At 43.0% G+C, this 26,299-nt stretch overlaps 1 protein-coding gene and 1 pseudogene across 1 annotated transcript in view; one reads left to right on the top strand and one right to left on the bottom strand.

Moving 5' to 3' along the window:
* Nucleotides 1-1,717: 1,717 nt before the first annotated feature.
* The window catches only part of LOC124789593 (proton-coupled amino acid transporter-like protein CG1139), a 122,916-nt gene continuing 98,334 nt past the window's right edge, over nt 1,718-26,299 (bottom strand). The window contains exons 7-10 of the mRNA XM_047257004.1: nt 16,001-16,288; nt 10,212-10,390; nt 3,780-3,949; nt 1,718-3,520 (exon numbers count right to left, since the gene is read on the bottom strand). Of these exons, the coding sequence (XP_047112960.1) occupies nt 3,267-3,520; nt 3,780-3,949; nt 10,212-10,390; nt 16,001-16,288 (891 nt within the window). The 3' untranslated portion in view covers nt 1,718-3,266. The remainder of the gene's footprint in view (nt 3,521-3,779; nt 3,950-10,211; nt 10,391-16,000; nt 16,289-26,299) is intronic.
* LOC124790224 lies at nt 21,568-21,685 on the top strand (annotated as a pseudogene).

Raw genomic sequence — 26,299 nt, 5'->3', positions numbered from 1 at the left:
TTCAGTCTAGTGTAACTCTCATCTATTAAATACATTTTAACTTCGTGGTTCCGCTTAAGAAACTGTAACTTTCCAGTAGAGGTGGGATATTAAAATTCTGCCTCTTCCTTACAGCATTTTTGAATGACTTTCATGTATTTTTCAAAAAATTTTCTTGTGCCAGGAAAGGATGTGTTTTATTTATTTTCCAACGATATTATTTTGTAATATAGTGTTAAGACTAATGTATTTTCCCAATATGTGTTTCAGACATCTTAGCCTACCGTACTAGTTTGAGTGACCATGTTGGGTTCAACACAGCTATCACTCTAATACCAATCGTACAGAAGTCTACAGTGTATTTATGACTCAAAAATTCTTATGTAAATTACTCAAAAGATGTTATCAGCAAAATTAATGCAATTAGGAAACTTGTTAAAAGATTAATTGTATTTGATAGCTTTATCATAAATTATTTTGTAAGAAAATCGTTCTATAATGACATAAACGTCAATTATATTAAGAGATGTGCAAGAACTCTGACGTGACGTTGTGATGATCTTTATATGTTTCATTCATACTTCTGAATTAAACTTCACAAAAGTAAGGTTTTGCAAATGCTATAATTTTTTGATTGTAATAAATTATATGTTTGTAATATTTCATTCATGAATCAAAGTTGAGAAATCATGTTCCTGACATAAGTTTCCATGCAATATATATGTTTAGACAGACATAAAAGAACCATCTAAGGCTCATTAAGAATTTTTTGTTAGTGTAGATGACAACGTGGCACAATAAGAGAAGATTTAGGACCAGTATTATCACAAATTTTTAAAGTAAATAAATTATTTTGTACTACAGTTTTATTAGATCGCCTTCTTTTCTGCCTGTTTTTAAATTAACTTCCTGACGAACTACAAACTGGAAATTTTACACATAGCTCAGAATTGTATGACAATGGAATATTAGCTCGTTTTCTTGTCTGCATCACTTGCGAATTATTAGCGGGAATATACATTGGTGTTGAGCCTCTGTGTGAGATCAAATTAATCTAATTTTTACCTTCACGGTCTTTTCGCGAGATATACGTAGGACGAAGTAATATTTTGGTCTAGTCACGTGAAGCGAAATTGAAATAAACCTGAAATTTACGTGTCTCTATTGTAAGATCAACGAACTCGATTGAAAAATTTCACTTTCACAAGACTAAAAACCAGAAAATGAAACCTTCACAACAAGGTGCTGTTAATGGTAAGTTATTTAATCAGCAGTACAGTTTAATAAACTAGCGATAATAGTAACGATTTTTAAAATGGTTATTTAAATAAAATCGAATTTTTAATATACTGCATTTTCAGATTGGACTAAAAAGTATAAAATAATTTCTTCTAAGCCCATACAGATTCCTAACCCCACACAGATTATATGGAAAACTTGTGTTTTTGGTGATCATATTGATGCATTAATAGTTCACCTTCTTACTATTATCTGTTGCATGCCGTCCCATATTTTTCATTTTAAACCCTACAAATATCTTCATAGCTATTAAAAATTCCCAATCACAGATTTCCAGAACTACCTGTGAGTGGTTAGGAATGTAAATGACGCTAGGAGAAAGAATTTTATACTTTCTAGTGCGATTTAAAACGTGTTACATCAAAAATTCATTTTTATTGAAATCATTATTTATTGCTCGATTTCTAAACATGAATTTCAAAAAATCACAATTCTCTCACATACTTTACATTGCATCAATAAAATCCATGTTTGTAGTGACATCAAAAGAACATGTAGCATTGAGGAAGAAATTTTATTTTACAATGGAGGCTTGCGTGAAAACATACGAAAATAATGTCAATAACTGCATTTCAGCGAGAGGAGACAGGAGTAATATTCACCAGAAAATTGCATACTAAGGTTCTGAAGAAATAAATTGTGTGATCTATGTGATTTTTCAATGAATGATCAAAAATCTCATTCCTGGTCCATGCTTTATACTGCTTAAGTAAATTTATACATTCTTTAGAAAGAAATTTACAAATATTGTTATGGAAGAAGCTATCTCATTGAAAACATAGTTCATTAATCAATGAATGATTCTCTTTCGAACTGTAGCACTCCTCTAGATGCAGGTGTTCAGAAATTCCCATTACAAACTTCCAGAACTTGTAGAGGGGAAAGAGTACATAATATTTTTAATAGGAACTGACGTCTGGAAACGTCCCGATGTCGTTCTACGACGGTTTGTGTTCAGATGTTTAATTTGCCCACTTCTGCTTGAGCAATTGAATTGGACGTCACGCAGTAATTCTAAAAGAAACATAACGAAACATCTTTTGGGGTCGTATTCAAAGTACAGCTTACGAGATTCGTGTAGAGACAAAGTGAGGTCTGCTCACACGAATTCTGACAGCTGCGCTGAAAACTGAAGAGAGACCAGGTGGGACGGAGAGTGCGTGTCAGAACATGCTTCGTAGGTACAATGTTTGTAACAACGTTGGTGGTCGCCACATCGAGCTGCTTTTGTAATGCAACAGTAGTGTTCTGTACGTATAGCATGCTGGGTTTTTTCGTGTTTTGGAATAATGTAAACACGTAATGTTTCAGTGTCAGCACAAACAAACGTGCTCAAGTGATAAGCGGATGTTTCGTTATGTTTCCTTTCGAACTGTCATCTAATAATTGTACTGCATCACGCCTAATTCAATTTGTCAAGCAGAACTGGATATGTTAAATGTCTGAACTGAAACCGTCATAGAATGGAAACGGTAGGTTTCGGGACATGGGTTTTTATCCAGAATATTTTGTACTGACTCCCTTCTACAAGTCCCAGACACTCGTAAATAATCCGATAATTATAACCTTCTGAAGATGGGCATTAGGTGCATGAAACCAGTTAAGAAATTAAATTTCTTTTATTGAACTGGTTTCTGATTGTTTCGATATATACAACTACAGTCGCTGAAGAAGATGGATAAAATACTGTCCTAGAAGTTTGTACCGGAGATTCCGAACACTCTGTATGATGCAAAAGGCTATGACTCTCTGTACGCTTCCATGAGTACATGTTTGACACATAGAGCTGCTCTGCACTGCATAAGCCTATTGTTCACAATAGAGTCACGTGTTGACTGGAAGAACATCACCACCTGCAGGCTCCTGACAGTCACCTCTGGTAATTTTGTCCCTACACGTCCAACAGTCACTGTTGCAGGTTGAGTCCAGACCAGACCGTCAGGAGTGGCACGTAGTGACAGGTGCAGCTCGTGCTCAGGGTGACCACACTACTGGACGCCGTAGTTCTCGATGATGTCCTCAATGCTGGATATGGAGCCAGTGACCAGTGCCAGCATGGACAAGGAGGCCAGCAAGGCATTCTTGAGCAGCTTCCACCGCATCCAGCCGAGCGCCCCCGGCTCTTGCCACAGTACCACGGACTCGATCACCGCAGGGTAGAGCAGACCCAGTGTTGAGAAGCAGACCGCACCCACCAGAGAGATTGCTGGGCTCAGGTTCGGCACTGCCACTGCCATGCCCACTGTAATCCACAACAGCTGTTCACACTTTTTCTTATTTGGTTTCTTACATTTTAGAGATCAGACAGGGGTAACATCCAAATACCTCTTACGGGGTTCGTTAGGACAGAGCATTCAATAAACATCCTTGAACTACCTGTGGACGACAGTTGGTAAAGTTTATTTCGCACTTGCATACATGCCAAATGGTAAAAAGTGTCCTCCCTTAGTCTTTGAACCACCATTGGCACATCATGTCGGGGCTGAGGAGATACCACTCACCTGAGCCAAGCACCAGCACCACCCTGAAGATCCTCTCCCCAACGTTGTGGTAGACCGGGTGTATGCGGGCAGCCAGCGGCTTCCAGGCGATGTCCACAACTATGTACAGCAGGAGCCCGTACGTCAAGAAGCTACACGCCGCCACAGCCAATTTCACCACTTGAGCCAGGCTGAAACAGTTTTATCAGCAGTGCATACGTCAACGCTGAACGTTCGGTTCCAGAGTGGTGACGGACGACTCAGGCTGTGTTTCTTTTCATGTGTCGGATCGTGGATTGTTACATCCCCTAATCGAGCAAACAGATTACAAAATTTAAAAAGGCACGTGCATGTCTGACATAACCTGAATGACACCATTCCAGGACGTTGTATTGGAAGAGGAGGATCAGAAGTTTACCTTCATCACCGATGGCGTCCCATGTCTCCAGACCTCACATCTTGCAACATTTATCTCTAGGGTTAGGTAAAAGACCGCGTTTCTATCCCCCTTACACCCGACGCTCTTGAAAGTCTGCCACATCGCATTGCTGAAGCTGTGCATTCGATAACGAGAGACCAGCTGTTTCGTATGTGGCAGGAAATGAGCGACAGTTTTGATCTTTGTAGTGCAACACATGGTTTTCACTCTAAATGCATAAAAATGTGAACTTTTCTCTTTCCAAGAACGTTGGAATTGTGCTTCTAACTTTGCAGTTTGGAAGCAATAAATGTTTGACATTGCTCCTTCTTTTTGAATAGCGCTGTAACTGGGATTTGTGAAGTTCGGTGGCACGGGAACAGGTCTGTTGAGTTCAATATTATACATACAAAATTACAGAGAGGTAATGTAAAACTAGGTCACATAGTGAATAATAAAATAGGAATGTGGGTAAGTTGCAATGAACAGCACAGTGAACACATTATCTTAGCCGAAATTGAAACGAATCACACACCAGCAATACAAGTTTACGTACCAGCTAGCTCCGCAGATGATGAAGAGACTGAAGAAATGTATGATGAGACAAGGGAAATTACTCATATAGTTAAAGGAGACGAAAATTTTATTGTGAGGAGGTACTGGAAGTCGATGATAGGTAAAGGAAGAATAAGAAAACTAACAGGTGAATATGGACTGGGGGAAATATGAGAGAGGAAGCCGCCTGGTAGAATTTTTCACAGAACATAATTTTTAATCAACAGTAAAGTTTGGTTTAAGAATCATGCAAGAAGGTTATATACGCAGAAGAGACTTGGAGATACCTGAAGGTTTCAGATAGATTATATATACATCTATTTCGGAGCCATATTTTAAACTGTAATACATTTACAGGGGCATATGTGGACTCTGATCACAATTTGTTGCCTACGAGCTGTAGTTTGAAACTGAAGATATTGCAAAACGACAGTAAACTAAGGGGGATGGGACGTCGGTAAATTGCTGGCCGGAGTGGCCGTGCAGTTCTAGGCGCTACAGTCTGGAGCCGAGCTACCGCTACGGTCGCAGGTTCAAATCCTGCCTCGGGCATGGATGTGTGTGATGTCCTTAGGTTAGTTAGGTTTAATTATTTCTAAGTTCTAGGCGACTGATGAGCTCAGAAGTTAAGTCGCATAGTGCTCAGAGCCATTTGAACCATTTTTGAACGTCGGTAAACTGAAAAAAAAGGAACAAAGATTGCTGGGATTTTCAAATGGTTGACTAAAACAGGAGTTAGAAATACAGTAGAAGATGAATGAGTAGCTCTGACAGATGAAATAATGAAGGCAGCAGAGGATGAAACACGTAAAGAGACAGTATATTGTAGAGATCCTTGAATATCGCAGGAGATACTGAATTTAATTGATGAAACGGAAAATATAAAAATACAGCAAATGGAGCAGGGAAAAAGGAATAAAGACATCTAAGAAATGAGTTTCACAGAATGTGCAAAATGGATAAGAGTAATTGCTAGAGGACAAATGCAAAGCTATAGAAGAATATAAGGGTGTTAGTGTTAACTTGAGACAACTAAATACCCCGAAAGCGACGCATCGTAGGAAATAAATGTTCTAGCTGAGAAGTTAATATTAGTGGAGCGGGCATCCGTCTGGGCTACAACTATTCAAGCCTTGGTGTCACTCTACAATTTTTACCTCCCTTCATTGTTCTTCGCTAACTTTACTTTCTAATCCAAATTTTTCTTCGGTTTCCTTTACTGCTACCCCAACGTACAGATTGAAAACATAGGGGGTAGGATACAACCCTGTCTCACTCCTTTCTCAGCCACTTCTTCCCTTTCATGCCCTTTCACTCTTGCAACGGCTGTCTGGTTTCTGTACAAGCTGTAAGTACTCTTTCGTTGCTTCTACCTTAGCCTGCTGCCTTCTGAATTTGATACGAAAACTCCCCATTTTCATTGCATATTCGGATTATACGCTATAAAATACGTACGGTTTGCTTACATCTACATCTACATTTATACTACGCAAGCCACCCAACGGTGTGTGGCGGAGGGCACTTTACGTGCCACTGTCATTACCTCCCTTTCCTGTTTCAGTCGCGTATGGTTCGCGGGAAGAACGACTGCCGGAAAGCCTCCGTGCGCGCTTGAATCTCTCTAATTTTATATTCGTGATCTCCTAGTGAGGTATAAGTAGGGGGAAGTAATATATTCGATACCTCATCCAGAAACGCACCCTCTCGAAACCTGGACAGCAAGCTACACCGCAATGCAGAGCGCCTCTCTTGCAGAGTCTGCCACTTGAGTTTGCTAAACATCTCCGTAACGCTATCACGCTTACCAAATAACCCTGTGAGGAAACGCGCCGCTCTCCTTTGGATCTTCTCTATCCCCTCCGTCAATCCGATCTGGTACGAATCCCACGCTGATGAGCAATACTCAAGTATAGGTCGAACGAGTGTTTTGCAAGCCACCTCCTTTGTTGATGGACTATATTTTCTAAGGACTCTCCCAATGAATCTCAACCTGGTACCCGCCTTACCAACAATTAATTTTATATGATCATTCCACTTCCATTGTGCTCTTTATGCAATTAAGAACCGACGCATTTAATTCTACATTTCACTTATGATGTAAACCTTTGTGTTCTAACAGTTGATATTTACAATTTACTTAAGCGCAGTACAATATGGTTAGCCGTTTCAATGTCAGGTCAGAAACTACGTTTAGTGTAATCCAGGAACAACGGCGTGTATGTAATAGTTTTCTGTTTTCATGGGAATTCTTGATTTCCGTGGGACCACGTGCCTGTCATCATTGGGGAGCTTGGATTCCGTGAGTCACCTTACTTGGCACCAGTCACGCTCGTGGCAGGGTTCGAATACGGATACCGAAATCAGTTATTCCGGTGGTTTGGGGCTCATCACAATGAAACCCGTAGGGAACAGAAAACTGCGTTATCATACAAGTAGCTTATTCGTCAGAAATGTCAGTCTCTAGGCTTATTATTCGTACTGTACAATCACATTTGTAGCACTCAGGTAACGTTTTAACATCAATATCAACCGTTCGAAATCAAAAGTATACATCATAAACAAAATGCAAATTCAAATGCGTCGGTTCTAGAGCTGCAAAAAGCAGGCAAACAGTCTAGTTGTCGATTACAGCGCCATCTACCACGAATGGGAAACAATGATTTGAGTAAACTGTACCTAATTTTTAGCGTGTAGAATCTGCAATAAAAATGCGAGGGGGGGGGGGGGGAGTTCTTATTTTAAAATACAAAGTTGACCCCTCCCACGTAGCAGTTGTGGTTATGAGATGCCCAATTGTAGCGCATACTGAAGTCGCCTCTACTATCAACTTTTCACCAGATTTTTTTTTTTTTATGAAGCGCTGTTTTCGAGATATATAGCTGTCTGAGTTTAAAACAAACACAGTGCATAGCTAAGTGTAAGACAGATACAGCCTATAGGAATATTAAACAGATTTTGAAACTGTTTGGACGCTGTATGAATAAAACTGTGCAGCTCCCTAAATGAAAAGTCTATATTTATAAAGACGCTTAGGCATCTGTTATCATCATATATCTGCAGTTAATATGAAAAGAACGTCAAGAGTGAGAGATGTTTGTTACACAACAAGAGGCCCCGAAAATTTAAATAGCTGTTAGCTCCCCTTCATTAATAAGTCGTATGGATTTTAAGAGCTCAATAGGAAAGAGAAGCTGAAGATGGAAGGGGTATATAGATGGGTTATATGAGGGAAATGAACTTCCTGGCAATAATGTAGAAAGGGTAGAGGACGCAGACGAGAATGAGATGGAAGTGATGATTTTGCAAGAAGAATTTCACAAAGCACTGAAGGACCTAAGACGAATCCATAGTCCTGCAAAAGCCGATATTCCCTTATAATTATTGAGATCTGGTAAGAGTCACACATGACCAAACCATCCACCCTGTGTGCAAGATGTATAAGACACAGGAAATATCCTCCCATTTAAAGAAGAATATAATAGTTCTAGTTCTAAAGAAAGGAGGTACTGAGATGTATCAATATTACCGAACTATTAGCTTAATAAGTCATGGTTGCGAAGTACTGACATGAATTACTTACAGAAAAATGGGGAGACGGCTGGAATCTACCTCGAGAAGGGTCGGTTTGGATTCTTGAGAATGTAGGAACACTTGATGCAATACTGACCACACGACTGCTCTTAGAGGGTAGGCTGAGGAGAAGCAAACGTACGTTTATAGCATTTGTAAAGTCAGAACATGTTTTTGACGGTGTTGACTGGGCTACACTCCTTGAAATTCAGAAGGCAGCAAAGGTAAGACGCAGGCAGCGAAAGGTTGTTTGCAGCTTTGTCTATCTTTGACTTGTTCCTTTTCAGAATCACCTGTTGTTGCGACTTGTAATGGTACTTGAATTATGTAACCATTACGGCACCTCACTTCAACCCCTCAATACCAGCAATATTCTATTGTGTTTCTGTAAAATAGTTAACATATTTCTGTGACAACATTCAGATTTGATTTCATTAATGTAGAGGTACTTCGATACATCGACATGTATATATTGCTATGATATTATTCATATGTGTATTCTTTCTTTTGTCACTATGATCTTTGACGTACTTGTAACTCTGATTTTTGGGCGCGTAAGCGGTTATTAGAGAGTCAAGCTTTGGTCGTCATGTTAAAAAGACGCAAATTGTAGTCAGTTTATGAAATGTGAACTTTAACAGTGAGGAAGATATTTTCAAGTATGTTTTATATTGTGGAGTGATGTTTTCGAACGAGTTACGTGATATTGCAACAAAAGTAATAAAAAAAAGAAGTGTAACTTAAATTCGGAGTGCTGATTACTTTTTTACATCACCATTGTCCTAACTTGCAAAAGTTTAATCTTCAAGAATGGTTTATGAAACACATCCATAAAACTTTTGAATATCGCAGAATAACATCTAGGCCTCTTTGCATCCGAGCTTGGAATCATCACTACCTAGATTTTCGACGATTGTGCCATGAGTTCACAACGAGACCAGCGTGGGAAACGCGAAAAGATGAGTGCCTAGTTTATCCATTATTTCAAGAAATGACTTTATTAAATGTGCTCTAATGACACCTGCCACATAATATAACTTTGTTTTTGCCCGAAAATGCAATAGTTAGCAGCGTGAGCAACACTACAATCATAATTAATTTTTGACCTTTGTTGTGGTAGGGTTGTTAGAGCGTGTAATGTTCAATCTATAAAATATACTACGAGGGCTGATCGGAGAGTAAGGTCCGATCGGTCGCGAATTGAAAGCCACAGTGAAAATAATTATTTTTTTATCGCAACAGTTAGCCACACCTTCCAGTTACCCCCCCCTAAATAGTCGCCGCTCCGACTTAGACATTTGTCGTTGCGTTGTACAAACTTCCCAGTACTCTCAAAGCAGCCGCCTGCAGCCAGTTCTCTAGGCTGGTCTGCCTCTCGTTGTTTGTGCCAAAATGTTGTCTTCGTAGCCAGCGGTTCATGTGAGGAGGGATGAACAGCGGAGGGAGCCAATTAAGGGCTGTATTGTGGCTGGTCAAACACTTCCCATCAAAACGCTGCAGGAACGTCTTCATTGCCCTGCAGAATGCGGCTGAAAATTGTCTTCAAGAAAGAAACGCATCACATTTATGTTATGTGGGCTGCATAGCTTCAGGCGAAATCTCTCACCAGAGCCACATACTTGGCAGGAGACACTGTTGTTTTAGGCATTTCTACGTGATCACTTTGCGCTATGATCTGAAAAGAGCGCCGTGAAGCATTCGACAGGCACACTAAAGACACTGTCCGATACATCTGTGCAAAGTTCCATCGGATTTTAACGGTGGTTTCCTTTTCGCGCCTAATCGGACCTTACTTTCTGAATACGCCTAGTACATCTGCAAGCCTTTATGAGAAATACTGTATGTAAATAAAGCATATGAACAGAACTTTATTTGGGTGGAGTCACCACCGCACTGTTAACTGGACTCACACGTCTTCTACGGGTAGGTTGAGGGTGATGCTGCCCATGGTGTCCTCCCCGTACTTGTAGTAGCCGAAGAAGCCCACCACGCAGTACAGGGTGCACATCAGAGCCATGGCCGTGTTCACCACTCCGGGACACCCCGAGAAGTGTGTGGGATTCCGCATGTTGTTCTCCACAGGCATCACCTGCAAACCAAACACAAACGTAAGTCCCTCGTTACTGAAAAAGTCAACACCCTCACAGCAAAGGCCCCTTGGGACGTCGCTCTTATACCATCCTCTCACGCAACGCGCGGTGTAACGTGGACACGGATGCGATTTCCTGCATGGTTGGTAAGCGATCAGAAATCATCACACAGGACACTATATGCTCGCTAATGTCTTCTCAAATCGTAATGGTATCCAGGGACGGCTGCTCATGTCCCAGAGTTACAAATTTTGTTTCTAAATACGGACATTGTTGAAACAAAGATTCCCGAAGATGAGCGCAGAAAACACTGAAGAACGTCCTGGAGATATTAATGTCACTACACTCATAGTAGCAATAACTTTAAAAATATTTCATTTCGTCCTAGGTAAAATGCTTTTATAGCACATCTACATGTATACATATTTCGACAAGTGAACAAACCATCGTAGATTTATGAGGGATTGAAATAGTCCATTCAGGAATCGAACACAAATCTCCTAGCTGAGAAAGCAGTGCGTTACCAAAGCATCTGTGTGCAGTAGCCTAGAGTATCGTCAGCCGCAGTACAGACGGAACCGGCGGGTTGGCGCAGCTCACGTTCCCACCATCTCAACGCCAGAGGCAGGGTCGTAACTCGACACAGCGTCCGACCAAACCACGCCGGTCTGCTTTCGAATTACATTTCGGCGGACACCACGGAAACGTACGTTATCAGCTGCGCCACCTGCCGAATTTCAACTGTTCTCTTGTTATTTTTGTCAGTCACCAGTATTTACACTCATGTTCAGAAAAAAAACAGCTCACCTTGATCGACTAGATATAGGACGTTCATATTCACGTGACATGTACATTAGAATGTTCTGCAGAAATAATTAGCATTACAGACACCCCTGTCCAGCATGCGTCCTGTTGCCTAGTATGCATAGCGTTCACCATGGGCCCTGATGACTTGTTCCATGCGTGATGGCATTGACGCATACAAGTCGCGAATGGCATACTTTGATATAGCCACCCATGCTATATTCACCTCTTTCCAAAGTTCATGTGTGGTTGTTGCCCTTAGCTCACAGCACTGCACCCTTCGTTTCACCATATCCCACACATTTTCGATCGGTGACAGGTCTGGTGATTTGGAGGGACGGGGCAAAAAGCTGACATCCTGCGACACCAAGAAGGCACGTGTTCGTGCAGCAACGTCTAGTCGTGCGTTGTCTTGCTGAAAAATGCCGTCTGGGGTGTTGTGCAGTAAGGGTATGACTACAGGTCACAGGACGTCATTCACATAGATCACACTTTGCCCTGGACAGGCACCAGTTATGATCTGTGGTTGTACTCAATAACACCCCACACCGTAAGCCCTTGAGTAGGCGCTGTATGTGTGGTGTGAATGCAGTCACTGTGATGCCGCTCCCTCTGCCTGCGAGGCCTTGTTCCATCTCTCTGGTTATGTTAGCACACAAAACATACGAATATTTTCAATGGAGAATCCTAGTGTTGTGATTGCATGATCAGAAAACTGGATTGTGGGTGGCAGTACACAGATGGTGCATTTTTGGACCAATATTTTTGGAAGGGACCTTAAACAGTGAACGCCATTGTTTAATGATCCACGGTTGCATTGACCAGGTAAAGGAAGAAGAGATCGACTACTCATGGTTCCAACAGGATGGTGCTTTTGCGCAGGCAACTAATAACAGAATGCGCCTTCTGGAAGAGATTTTTTTGTGAAACGTGTCGTCTCGAATATTCTATGGATCCTCGCTCCACGGAATTTACTGCAGCAGACTGGTTTCTTTGTGGATCAGCAAAATCTGTAGCGTACCGCATTCGCCCACTCACGCTTTGTGATTTAAAAACTGAAGTAACTGCGAACGTGAGAAGCACATCACAATAAGGTCTGCAGAAAGTGTTTGACAATAAAACTAAGCGGGTTAACATTTGTTTAGCCTCACGAAGACGTCATTTCTAGCATGTGTTGTAGCTGCACACAAACTTTCCGAACACCTTGTATAAACACAAATGAATTTAATAGTCCGAAAAATCATCGTAAGTTTTCACTTGCTTTTTGATTAATATCGCCTTCAGAGAGGTATTTTTGCAGTAACATTTGGTAATCACGAGCAATAAGCAGCTTGAAAGAAATCACACAGGGGTAAGTGTCTAACGTGTTGTCACATTTTTCACTCACCAAGTGTACGGTACTCGGTACATCATGGCGAGACGTTGTAATTGCCATATGTGGAACTTGTAAACAATGTGAACTAAGAAATTAAGTAACTCAGAACACTCATGTTCAGAAATAAACAGAACACCTGAAAACGCTAGAAGCAGGACGTTCATATTCACAGGGCACGTACATTAGTATGTTCTGCAGAAATGATTAGAATTTTCCCCATGTCGGCCAATGGCTTCAAAGTCCTCATCGATATCGCGGCACATCACTATCTATCGGTAAAATGTGCCTGTGGCTCTCTTTGTCACTATAAATCGAAGGTAACTGATCAGTGTGACTGGAGCAGACGTGCAGGATGCCCCGCATGATCCGTACCGTGAAATCAGTGACTTTGAAACAGACTTTGAGAGAATGTAAAGCATCCATCCGGGAAACTGCTGCGCGTATGGGACGAAGTGTTTAGGTAGTACAACGGGTGTGTGCAGAATGGTTCACAGAATGCCGTAGAATACCACGAGATGGGTCAGGTCACGCCACCCAGAGCACCCCCCCCCCCCTCCCCGACCCCAGAGAAGATCGACACCTCATCCGAATGGCATTGCAGGACAGATCTGCTACCTCCTCTGTTCTGGCACAACAGTGGAACAGTACGACACATCGTACACTATCAGGAGTGACAGCCCTTCACGCCATAGGTTACGTGACCTTTGACGAATGTGCACATATGCACATACATTCTAGACGGCAATAGTGTATGTCACTGGTGACAGGGATGGCATCAGGCATACAGGTTCGGCTTGTTTGAAAATGATGGCCGCAATTTGGTTCGCAGCAGACAGAGGCAGCGGCATCGCAGTGACTGCATTTGTACAAGACATACAGCACCAACTCGAGGCCTTATGGTGTGGGGTACTATTGGATACAACTACAGATCACAATTGGTGCTCGTCCAGGGCACTGTGACCAGTGTGACCTGCTTGAATCACATCCTGTGACTCGTAGCCACACCCTTTCTGCACAGCACCCCAGACGCCATTTTTCGGCAAGACAATGCACGACCATATGTTGCTGCACGTATACGTGCCTTCTTGGTGTCAAAAGGACGTCGGCCTTTTGCCCTCGCTCTTCTGGCCTCCAGACGTGTCTTCTTCTTCTTCGGCCATACAGACCTTGGTGGGCCTTGGCCTCCTAAACAATCTTCCACCATATGTCTTTCTCAACCTTTTTCTTCCATCCAATCGAAAGTGTTGGACGTGGTGAAAGAACGGTGGCAGTGCTGTGACCCAGTGCCAACCACCACAGACGAACTTTGGAACCTGGTGAATGCAGCATGGATAGGTATATCACAAGACGCCATTCGCGCATTATACGCGTCGATGGCATCATGCATGGAACAAGTCATCAGGGGTCATGGTGGACCCTGTGCCTACGAGGCAACAGGACATATGCTGAACTGAGGTGACCGAAATGCTGATCATTTCTGCTAATCATACAATTGTACATGTCCTCTGAATGTGAACTCCCTATCTTTAGTTGTTCAAGATGATCTGTTTTTTTTTCTGAAGATGAGTGTGATTCTATAAGCATATAATTCAAGAGCACACTGGTAAGTGTTATACCGACGTCGAGACACGAGACATGGATTGGCCTATCTAGAGCAAAAACAAGTAACTTTAAAGAAAAAAAGACCAAAACGTTTCTGTTACTAAAGTCAGATGGCACAGTGTATCTTCTACATCTCCGTGTGATACACTCGATGTAGGCCATCGTCGATAAATCCCGAAGCATGAGTACGGAGTTACGTAGCTATGAAATCCATAACATTATGTAAATATGGAAACCACAAATAAAGGCAGCCGAGTTCGTATTCTGAATATATATTAGTAAATACTGCTCAGCGTTGAGGAGGACCACACAGAAATATGGAAAACTTCATGCATGCTTCCCGATATTTTAGCCGATGGGGAGGCTAGAGCAGTTACCGTGTTGTTCTCCTACGGGGAGATCAGAGATCTGTAATACACTACTGACCATTATAATTGCTACACCACGAAGATGACGTGCTGCAGACGCGAAATTTAACCGACAGGAAGAAGATGCTGTGATAAGCAAATGATTAGCTTTTCAGACCATTCACACAAGCTTGGCGACACCTACAACGTGCTGACATGAAGAAAGTTTCCAACCGATTTCTCATACACAAACAGCAGTTGACCGGCGTTGCCTCGGTAAACGTTATCGTAATGCCTCGTGTAAGGAGGAGAAACGCGTTCCATCACGTTTCCGACTTCGATTAAGGTCGGATTGTAGCCTATCGCGATTGCGGTTTATCGTATCGCGACATTGCTGCTCGCGTTGGTCGAGATCCAATGACTGTAAGCAGAATATGGAATCGGTGGGTTCAGGAGGGTAATACGGAACGCCTTGCTGGATCCCAATGGCCTCGTGTCACTAGCAGTCGAGATGACAGGCATCTTATCCGCATGACTGTAAAGGAGCGTGCAGTCACGTCTCGATCCCTGAGTCAACAGATTGGGACGTTTGCAAGACAACAACCATCTGCCCGAACAATTCGACGACGTTTGCAGCAGCGTGGACTATCACCTCGGAGACCATGACTGCGGTTACCCTTGACGCTGCGCCACAGACAGGAGCGCCTGCGATGGTGTACTCGACGAACCTCGGTGCACGAATGGGAAAAAGTTATTTTTTCGGATGAAGCCAGGTTCTGTTTACAGCATCATGATGGTCGCATCCGTGTTTGGCGACATCGCGGTGAACGCACATTGGAAACGTGTATTCGTCGTCGCCATACTGGCGTAACACCCGGCGTGATGGTATGGGGTGCCATTGGTTAGACGTTTCGGTCACCTCCTGTTCACATTGACGGCACTTTGAACAGTGGACGCTACATTTAAGAAGTATTACGACCCGTGGCTCTATCCTTCATTCGATCTCTGCGAAACCCTACATTTCAGCAGGATAATGCACTACCGCATGTTGCAGGTCCTGTACAGGCCTTTCTGGACAGAGAAAGTGCTCGACTGCTGCCGTGGCCAGCACATTCTCCAGATCTCTCACCAATTAAAAATGTCTGGTCAATGGTGGCCCAGTAACTGGCTCGTCACAATACGCCAGTCACTACTCTCGATGAACTGTGGTATCGTGTTGAAGCTGCATGGGCAGCTGTACCTGTACACGCCATCTAAGCTCTGTTTGACTCAATGCCCAGGCGTATCAAGGCCGTTATTACGGCAAGAGGTGGTTATTCTGGGTGCTGATTTCTCAGGATCTATAAACCCAAATTGCGTGAAAATGTAATCACATGTCAGTTCTAGTATAATATATTTGTCCAAAGAATACCCATTTATCATCCACATTTCTTCTTGGTGTAGCAATTGTAATGGCCAGTAGTGTAGGTGCGAATACTCACCGCGCCAACGCCCTCCATGGCGTAGATGGTGGTGGTGAGGAAGACCGGAAGGGCAGTGACTGAGGAGGGCACCAGGCGGCGGTCCTCCAGCGGAGGCAGGTCGACGAACATGTAGTACAGGGTGACCGCGAAGCCAGTCGCGATGCACAGGTTGGCCAGCATCGAGAAGGGCACCAGGGTCTCGAGGTGCCGCAGCTGGCCTTTCGCAAGCAACAGAGGGGCCAGCATCACCGTGTAGATCCGGATGTCGAAGCGCGTCGCCTCAGACGTCGAGTGGTAGTCTCCGATCTGTACAATTACACACATACACACTGAAAACGGCGTACGGTACCGGGAACCGAACCTGGAAGCTTTGCCTTTCGCGGGCAAGTTCTCTACCGAATTAGCTACGCATTTTCCGTCAGGACCTTTCTTCCTGCTTCCAGACTTACTTCATGGGAATTACACAAGAAAGGATACTGTAGAGGAGACTTAGCCACCGCCTAGAGGAGAGTTTCCACAATGAACTTTCTCTCTGTGAACGTGTAACATAACAATACAATTTCTTATATCTCATATCTCTGATATTATGCACTGCTTGACAAAAATCTTGAAGCGCCCAGGAAGGGGCAATGATATGAAATGAAACTTCATGGGTTGAGAGGGTATGTGGTGTTATTTCAGTGATTACAATATCAAGGCAACTTTGCAAAGAATTTGGTAGTATGAGTCGCCTGATCAGTACGTCGTGTGGGAATGGTGACGTGGCAGAGAGCTGGTTGGAGAGCTAAAACGTACTGGAACCACAAAACAAGGTATATTTTAGCAACAGTTTATTAATTAAGAAACAAAACCTTTTGCAATTAGAAAAATGCGCTAGCAATAAAATGATAGGAAACGAAAAATTCTGAAGTTCAAAAACTTGTAGTGATCAAAGCGTAAAAAGTCAAAAAAGCAGAAAAGAAGTTGGTCATGTCTGAAGAAGACTGACGCACTGAGTGTTCCATATAAACTTAATTGTCTGTATAGGCAGTCATCCATTCTGTTAACGGAGACTCTCGACGACTTTTGCTAGTTATCTACATTGATACAGACAAGATATCGGCCCCAGGGACCCAAAGACTTTCGATAAAGTTTTAACTTCAAGTTTGAAGTCAGATAACAAATAACACAAGACTTTTTCGCGTGATATAGTTACAAATTCTCAATTTTCTGATTTTTTCCCCTTTACTTTTACTGTGATATCTTACATCTTGCCAAATTTCATTATTCCACGTCGTCGGGAAGTACTCTACACGTTTGAATTCACGAGTATCGAAGTATATAACATAAATAGCCTTATCTTATTGTCCTCCAAGAGAGTATATACCTTAGTACGCGATATAAATTTCAAATTGATACGTATGATTGATTCCTGAGTAAAAGAGGTGTTGACAGGAGGAAGGACAGACAGATATCTGATAACAAATAACAGAAGAAATACACTATGTGATCAAAAGCATCGGGACACCTGCCTGAAAATGACTTACAAGTTCGTGGAGCCTTCCATCGATAATGCTGAAGTTCAGTGGAGGGTTGTCCCACCCTTAGCAGGCATACGTTCAGTCAGCTGCTGGAAGGTTTCTTGGGGAATGGTAGCCTATTCTTCACGGAGTGCTGCACTCAGTAGAGGTATTGATGCGGTTCGGTGAGGCCTGGCACACCAAGCGAGGTGTCGTTTGGCATTTACCAGCGTGATGTGTGGTTTATGAGCAGCCGCTCGACCATGAAATCCAAGTTTTCTCACTTTCCGTCTAACCGTCATAGTACTTGCAGTGCATCCTGATGACGTTTAGAATTCCTGTGTGATTGTCTGGATAGATGTCTGCCTATTACACATTACGACCCTCTACAACTGTAGGCGGTCTCTGTAAGTCAACACACGCTTTTGTGCTGTACGTTTCCCTTCACGTTTCCACTTCACTACCCCATCGGAAACAGTGGTCTTAGGTATGTTTATGAGCGTGGAAATCTCACGTACAGACGTATGACAAAAGTGACACCCAATCGCCTGACCACGAAGTCTCTGAGCTCCGCGGAGCGCCCCATTCTGCTCTCTCACGATGTCTAATGAGTACGTAGGTCGCTGATATGAAGAACCTGGCAGTAGGTGGTAGCACAATGCTCCTAAAATGATAAACGTATGTTTCTGGGCGTGTCCGGATACTTTTGATCATACTATGTATTTTTTCGTGAGATGTAACTGCAAATTAATAATTTTTGGATAGCTTGCTTTTTGTTGTGCTGTGAAACTTTTCTTCTTGACATATTTCGTGATACCAGCTCAACGAGAAGAATCCTGTAAGTTTTGATGACTGAGTCAGGGAGTATTGAAATATCTGACAAATGGCCATATCTTGACTGCTTTGACATAAAAGCTTCACATTTTTGGATTGTCAAGCAACCGTAGATCTTACCATTTGACATAAATTTCGACTTGATACGTCTTCCCATTGCTGAGCAAAAGGGTTCTTAACACTGAGACAGACAGACAGACAGACGGGCAACAAAATTATACTATAAGGATTTTGTTTTCACTGATCGAAGTACAGAACCCAGAAAACTGCTTAACGCAAAATCAAAAGTGTCTCTTGCTCTCGCAATACGAATGAGTTTTAAATCAAGCTCAATTAAACCACCTTCATTCAAGAGCGGCTGTTAAATATGAGTAGTTCGATAAATTTAGCAAATGCTAAATCGACTTAAGGCGCAGTTAAAGTGATGTTTCATTGGTAAGCGAAGAAATCTTCAGCTACAAGTGGGTATGGTGCAATACAGTTCAATAGTGTTAACAAAGCAAATCCAAAATACCTCTTAGCAACTTCACTAACAGCTTATCTCAAAGAAGTGAGTCGTAGCAGTAAGAAGACCAACAAGAGTTCCAGATTAGGAATGTAAATACTAAAACTAAAAGTGTAGCCAGAAAAAATTCTTAAACTTCTCTTAAAAGAAATTTTAATAGTTTCGCAAAATATAGACACATACTAAATTAACGAGCAGCAGCCATGTAAGCAAAGTTCACAGTCAGTGAAGAAGCCTTATGATTTTTGTGCTGGCGTAAGCTGTCGCCAGCACACCAGTCGGCAAAGATGTAGCGCGAAGATTGGAAGCAGGCTCTGGATCAATTACGCCTATCACGAGAGAGACCAGAGACACACCTGCAAGCAACAGGCAGCCAACGCCTTCTCGACAGCATGTACTTAGGCCGCCGCCGCTGACCGGAGGATCCAGTTTGGAGTCTGTCAGTTCACTCGCAGAGTGGACTCAGTTCAGATCGCAGGTTATGACAGTACACAGCGACCAGCTTATTGCTTATAGGGGGACTACCAGTGATACTACAGTTTGCAATACAAAGATTACCTTATACTGCCTGCAAGAGGACTATTGCAGATGAGCTTGTACCAGGAACATGGGCTCTATTCAAGTTTAGGAGCTTCATGTAGATAAAGAACCATATTAATCCACATGTGCCTTTGTATTGTATAAGGAGGACACTGTCCACCGATAACAACATCCTCTCCCTTGCTTCCTTGCGGTACAAGACTCAACAGTATCGACGACGATTCTACGATTTCCACAAAGATAAAGTGAAAATAGAGGGAGTTCACAAATAACTGTATAACATGTTTCTGGGCTACAGTGGCGATGCAAAACAGTAGCCTGCACTTATAGTAAAGGACGCCTTAGGCGGCGTTTCTTAGACATACATACAGTTTTAAGCGGAGACGGAAGGCAAGTGGGCTTCAAAAATTCGATTTTTAGATTTTAGTATATTAGAAATGCCTGGTCTTTCCTGCATCAAACAGTTTTTATTTTATATAAATACGAACATTTTTTTCGTGAGATATGATGGTTTTCCTGAGACTCTGTGCAATCTGACATGTAAATGCCACGCCTTCCTTTTTGCGCCATGCAGAGACAATGCGCAGCATTCTTTTACTCCTTGCATATTATAACATGCTTCTATTGTTTTATCGATTCAATGTTTCCTACCCTGTATCTACTATTGATACTCGTTTTTTCGATCTTGTTTGTTATTGTTTTCGAGCGTTAATGGTTGTACTTAGTGAAGTTTGTTGTGAGTGAAGTACGTGTTGATTTGTATTTTCTTTGGTTCCTCATGTTTTCATAAAAATGCCACGAATAAAGAAATTCTCGCCTAAATTAAAATTCAGGGGAAACAAATAGGTAAAAGTAAATGAGGTTAGTGGGTCAAAGGACCCGAGAACGTTAGACATAAAGAAAATCCGCACACCAAGAAAAAAACTGCTTCATGGGATTTTCTCCCAGTCAGCTCATGGAGATGAACATTCGTTTGGAAATATTATGGTGAACCTTAGCATGCTCTGTGGTTTCATTTCCAAAAATTATGTGTGTCGAATATGTGGTGGTGACGTATCTTTGGGCGAGAATCAGCGTCTTCGTAAACGGATTGTGTCAAACCTGAGATTGAGTTGTACAAAATGTGGTGCAGTTGCCACAACACCGACATCAAAAATGGCAAATAATAATTTATATGAGAACAACATAATGCTAGTTGGTGGTCTCAGATCTATTGGTAAAGGCATGGAGGCAGGAAAACGGTTATGTGCATTACGTGACATTCCAAATCCTCCTGCAAAATTTATGACTTACAATAATGTTATTGGTACTGCTGCTGCTGAAGTTTGTAACATCTCAATGAAGGAAGCAGCTGAAGAAGTGCTCAAGGAAAGTGATGACAGTGAAAGTGGTGATATCTGTGCATGTTCTGAGGGCAGCTGGCAGAAACGTGGACACACTTCACTAAATGGTGTCGTGACAGCTACATCATTTGATACTAGCAAGGTAATTGATGTAGAGATTCTAAGCAAGTACTGTAAAACTTGTGGAAGTGGTACTGTCAAATAAATTGTACTGGTCCAAGTGGTGGGATGGAAGTAGCAGGAGTTCTCCAGATTTTTAATCGTTCAGTGGCAAACAGAGGTGTCAGATACACACCGTATTTAGGGGATGGTGACGCCAAGGCTTATGGATGGATATGTGCAGAACAACCCTTTAGCCCTAATGCCACAATTTCTAAATTAGAATGCATTGGGCATGTCCAGAAGAGAACGGGGTTCAGGATGAGAAGAACGAAAAGTAAAAAATAGTATTGGAAGATGATAAGAAGATAGGCAGTATAGGACGCCTGATAAATGTTGAAATAGATTAAAGATTATTATGGCTTAGCCATAAGAAGAAATGTAGGGAATTGAGAAATCATGAGAAAAGCTGCATGGGCTATCTTTTTCCACAAGCTTTCCACAAATGAAAATCCAGTACATGGTCTTTGCCCGAATGGTCCTGAAACTTGGTGCAAGTACAGGAGAAGTGCCAGATATGACCACAAACATTCTTTATCTGCTTCAGTAATGAATGAAATGAAACCCATATTTAGAGGCCTTAGTGAAGATACCTTATTGAAGTAATGTCTTCATGGGAAAACCCAAAATTTAAATGAATGAGTGACTTCTATCATTTGGAACCACTTACCGAAAACTGTATTTGTTCAGCTTACAACCCTCAATGGCAACGGCCTTGCCACACTGGATACACCGGTTCTCGTCAGATCACCGACGTTAAGCGCTCTCGGGCGTGGCTGGCACTTGGATGGGTGACCTTCTGGGCCGCCATGCGCTGTTGCCATTTTTAGGGGCGCACTCATCTTCATGGTGCCAATTCAGGAGGTACTCGACTGAATAGCAGCGGCTCCGGTCAAAGAAAACCATCATAATGACAGGGAGAGCGGTGTGCTGACCACACGCCCCTCGTAGCCGCATCCTCATCTGAGGATGACACGGCGGTCGGATGGTCCCGATGGGCCACTTGTGGTCTGATGACGGAATGCTTTTTACAACCCTCAATTTGGTGTTTATGATGCTACTTTATGCTTCAATGATGATGTAATTAGAAAACTTCATGTTTTGGAAATATTGGGCATAAAATCTAGTGGAAAAACTGCAAAATTCTTGGTGCAAATAGTTAAAGAGAGAATCTGCGAAGCAGATATTGCTAATTTAAAATGCACAACAGAAGACAGACAGAAAAGAAGAGGGACCAAGAGAAGAAAAGAAGATCAGTATGATTCAGATGATGCTCAGCATGGTGCAGGAAAATATTAATGGTAAGTAATTCTCTTCAATAACTATACTAGCATTGCAACGTTCCACTTAAAATGGATTTTTCTCAAAACTACATTTTTTTGCCTTCAGGTACCGTTATTTGATAAACTAATTGGGTTAGAAGCCCGCCCAGTTGGCCGTGTAGTCTAACGCACGGATTTCCGGGTGTGGGAAGGAGTGCCTGGTCCCCGACACGAATCCGCCCGACGGATTTGTGTCGAGGTCTGGTGAACCAGCCAGTCTGTGGATGGTTTTTAGGCGGTTTTCCATCTGCCTAGGCGAATGCGGGCGGGTTCCCCTTATTCCGCCTCAGTTACACTATGTTGGCGATTGCTGCGCAAACAAGTTCTTCATGTACACGAACACCAACATTACTGTACCACGCAAACATAGGGGTTACACTCGTCTAATGTGAGATGTTCCCTGGAAGGGGGGGGGGGGGTCCACCGGGAGCCGAACCGCACAATAACCTTGGGTTCCGTGTGGGGCGGCGGAGGGGTGAAGTGGACAGCGGTAGTCGTCGTGGGGATGCGGACCACTGCGGTGGGGACGGAGCCTCTCTATCGTTTCTAGGTACCCGGTTAACATACAATACAATACAATGGGGTTAGAATCATGAAATTTAGTCAATTTGTACTGCAAATGGTAATAAGTTATTACAAGTAAATTGAGAACCACCAAACACTCAGAAACTGTTTTATAATAATTAATGTACAAGAAAGTTAAATTTTACTAGTGAAAGAATAAAAATTTTTTTCTTCTAAACCATAAGAGGTATTATGTTCATTTTAATTGCAAACTGAGGCATATATGTTGTATACAAACAGTAAAAATTTCATTATTTTGTCACTTATAGTTATCATAAAAAGTATACCTATTCATACGGTAAAATAGCATTTGCAGAATAGTGATAAAAATTGCCTTCCGTCTCCCCTTAAAGACGTTTTCCAAACAAGCCACATGTAAACTAAATAGTAAGACGAACGCTAAACCTAAGAAACAGTATACAACGGCAGTAGCCACTCAAACAGGCAGTGGGAAGACCCACTGGGCAGCATGACAAAATTAACTATTAATCAAAATTAAAAATGAATGGGAAGTAGTATGGATTTAACAAACTCAGCTGGCCAGTTGTCTTATAGAAATAGATCTCTTTTTACCGACATATTACAAAATAAACTGATCCACCAGAACACCATGACCATCTCTCTAATAGCTGGTATGCCCACCTTTGGTGCGGATAACAGTGGTTACGCATCATGGCATAGAAGCAATGAGGCCTTGCTAGGTCATTGGAGGCAGTTGGCACCACATCTGCAAACACACACACGTCACCTAATTCCTGGGAGGCGACGAGCTCCGACATCATGATCAATCATGTAGTGTTGCTAGAGGAGGCCGAAATGCACGCGTTTAATTACACGCTGACGGGCGTGAGATCTGGAACAGGACAATATCTTGAGAATTGCAAATAAGTACGTAGTTGATATAATACTTAAATTTAATCCACAATTGTAGAACATCGCTCTTGATGATACATGCTTCATATAATAAATATCAATTGAATACGGCGCCTTGCTAGGTCGTAGCAAATGTAGCTGAAGGCTATGCTAACTATCGTCTCGGCAAATGAGAGCGTATTTGTCAGTGAACCTTTCCTTGCAAAGTCGGCTGTACAACTGGGGCGAGTGCTAGTAAGTCTCTCTAGACCTGCCGTGTGGTGGCGCTCGGTCTGCAATTACTGACAGTGGCGACACGCGGGTCCGACTTATACTAATGGACTGCGGCCGATTTAAAGGCTACCACCTAGCAAGTGTGGTGTCTGGCGGTGACACCACAAATCATATCCCAGATGTGTCCGATCGGGTCCAGATCTGGCGTGTTGGGGAACCAGCACATGGAACCCCTCCATCACACTCCTGGCCTTGTAACATGGCACATTATCTTACTGAAAAATGCCGCTGCCCTCAGGAAATACAATCGTCATGAAGGGGTGTACATGGTCTGCAACCAGTGTACGATACTCCTTGGTCGTCATGGTGCCTCGCACGAGTTCCACTGGACCCATGGACTCCCATGTGAATATTCCCCAGAGCATAGCGGAGCAGCCACAAACTTGTGTCCGTCCCGCAGTGCAGGTGTCAGGGAGCTGTTCCCTTAAAGACGACGGATTCGCGCCCTCCCATTGGCGTGATGAAGAAGGAATCGGGATTCATCAGATCATGCAGCGCTATGACACTGCACTAACGTCCAATGCCGATGGTCACTTGCCGCTTTCAGTCGTAGTTGGCTATGTCATGGTGTTAACATTGCGACATGAACTGCTCGTCGGCTGTGGAGGCCCATCATTAAGAGCGTTCGATGCACTGTGTGTTCTGACACACTTGTACTGTGCCAAGCGCTAGAGTCTGGTGTTAGTTCCGCAACAGTTCGTCGCCTGCCCTGTTTTACCAGCCTGCCCAGCCTAAGACGACCAACATCTGTAATGGGGGGTGGCCGCTCAACCTCACATCTGGTCGTGGTTTGACCTTAGTTCCGCCAAGTGTTGAAGACATTCACCACAGCACACATCAAACGCACTACAGCTAGTGCAGTTTCCGAAATGCTCATGCCGAGCGCCCGATCCATCACAATCTGCCCTCGATCAAACACAGACAAACCGCGCGCCTTCCCCATTCTACGCATGGACACTGCGCTCTCTGATACTACATGCGCGTGTCTGACTAGCAGCCATTCCTGGCCAAAAGACGCACCTATCGGCTTGACGGGTTTATATCGACAATACGTCGATGGTCATAATGTCCTGGCTGATCAGTGTATCATTGGTAACTGTACAGTGAGATCCCTCGCAACAAAGCATTAAGCACATATAGCATTGAAGCGCCAAAGAAAATCGTATAGGCATGCGTCTTCTAATACCGAGATATGTAAACAGACAGAATAAAGCGCTGTGGTCAACAACGCCTATACAAGACAACAAGTGCCTGGCGCAGTTGATAGATCGGTTACCGCTGCCACAATGGCAGGTTACCAAGACTGAAGTGAGTTTGAATGTGGTGTTATAGTCGGTGCACGAGCGATAGGACAGAACATCTCGGAGGTAGCGATGAAGTGGGGGTTTCCGGAACGATCGTTTCACGAGTGTACCGTGAATATAGGAATCCGTTAAAACATCAAATCTCCCACCACGCTGCGGCCGGAAAAAGATCCTGCAAGAACGGGACCAACGACGACTGAAGAGAATCGTTAAACTTGCTAGAAGTGCTGCCCTTCCGCAAATTGCAGCTGATATCAACGCTGGGCCTTCAAAAAGTGGCAACGTGCGAACCATTCAACGAAACATCATCGATACGGGCTTTCGGAGCCAAAGGCCCAGTCGTGTAGTCTGTCCTTGGTGACTTCACGACACAAACCTTCACGCCTCGCCCGCCCATCAACACAGACATTGGACTGTTGATGACTGGTAACATTTTGCCTGGTCAGTCGAGTCTCGTTTCAAATTATATCGAGCGGATGGACGTGTACGGGTATCTATTCAAACCGTCGGAGGCTCTGTAATGGTGTGGGGCATGTGCAGCTGGGATGATATGGGATCCCTGATACGTCTAGATACCACTCTGACAGGTAACACGTACTTAAGCATCCTGTCTGAGCACTTGCGTCCATTCATGTCCATTGTGTATTCCAGAACTACTACAGAGTGGCTGCAGGAACACTCTTCTGAGTTTAAACACTTCCGCTGGCCACCAGACTGCCCAGACATGAACATTATTGAGCACATGTGAAATGCCTTGAAACGTGCTGTTCAGAAGAGATCTCCACCCCCTTGTACTCTCACGGATTTATGGACAGCCCTGCAGGATTCATGATGCCAGTTCCCTAGAGCATGGACAGTCGAGTCCATCCCACGTCATGTTGCGGCACTTCTGCGTGCTCGCGATGGCCTTACACGATATTTGGCAGGTGTACCAGTTTCTTCGGCTCTTTAGTGTAGAATTAAACACTACTCAGTTTTAGAAGAAATGCGTAAAGTAAATTTAACAATCAGTGAAAGTTCTACAAAAACATATTGAATAAACACTATTTTCACAAACCGCAATGAAACCTGGTAGTCAACGAAGACAGGATTCGGTTACGA

Source organism: Schistocerca piceifrons, chromosome 3 (assembly GCF_021461385.2).
Source record: "Schistocerca piceifrons isolate TAMUIC-IGC-003096 chromosome 3, iqSchPice1.1, whole genome shotgun sequence".
NCBI classification, from domain to species: Eukaryota; Metazoa; Arthropoda; class Insecta; order Orthoptera; family Acrididae; genus Schistocerca; species Schistocerca piceifrons.
Note: the sequence above shows the minus strand (reverse complement) of the source record. Positions and strands in the feature narration are given on the sequence as shown.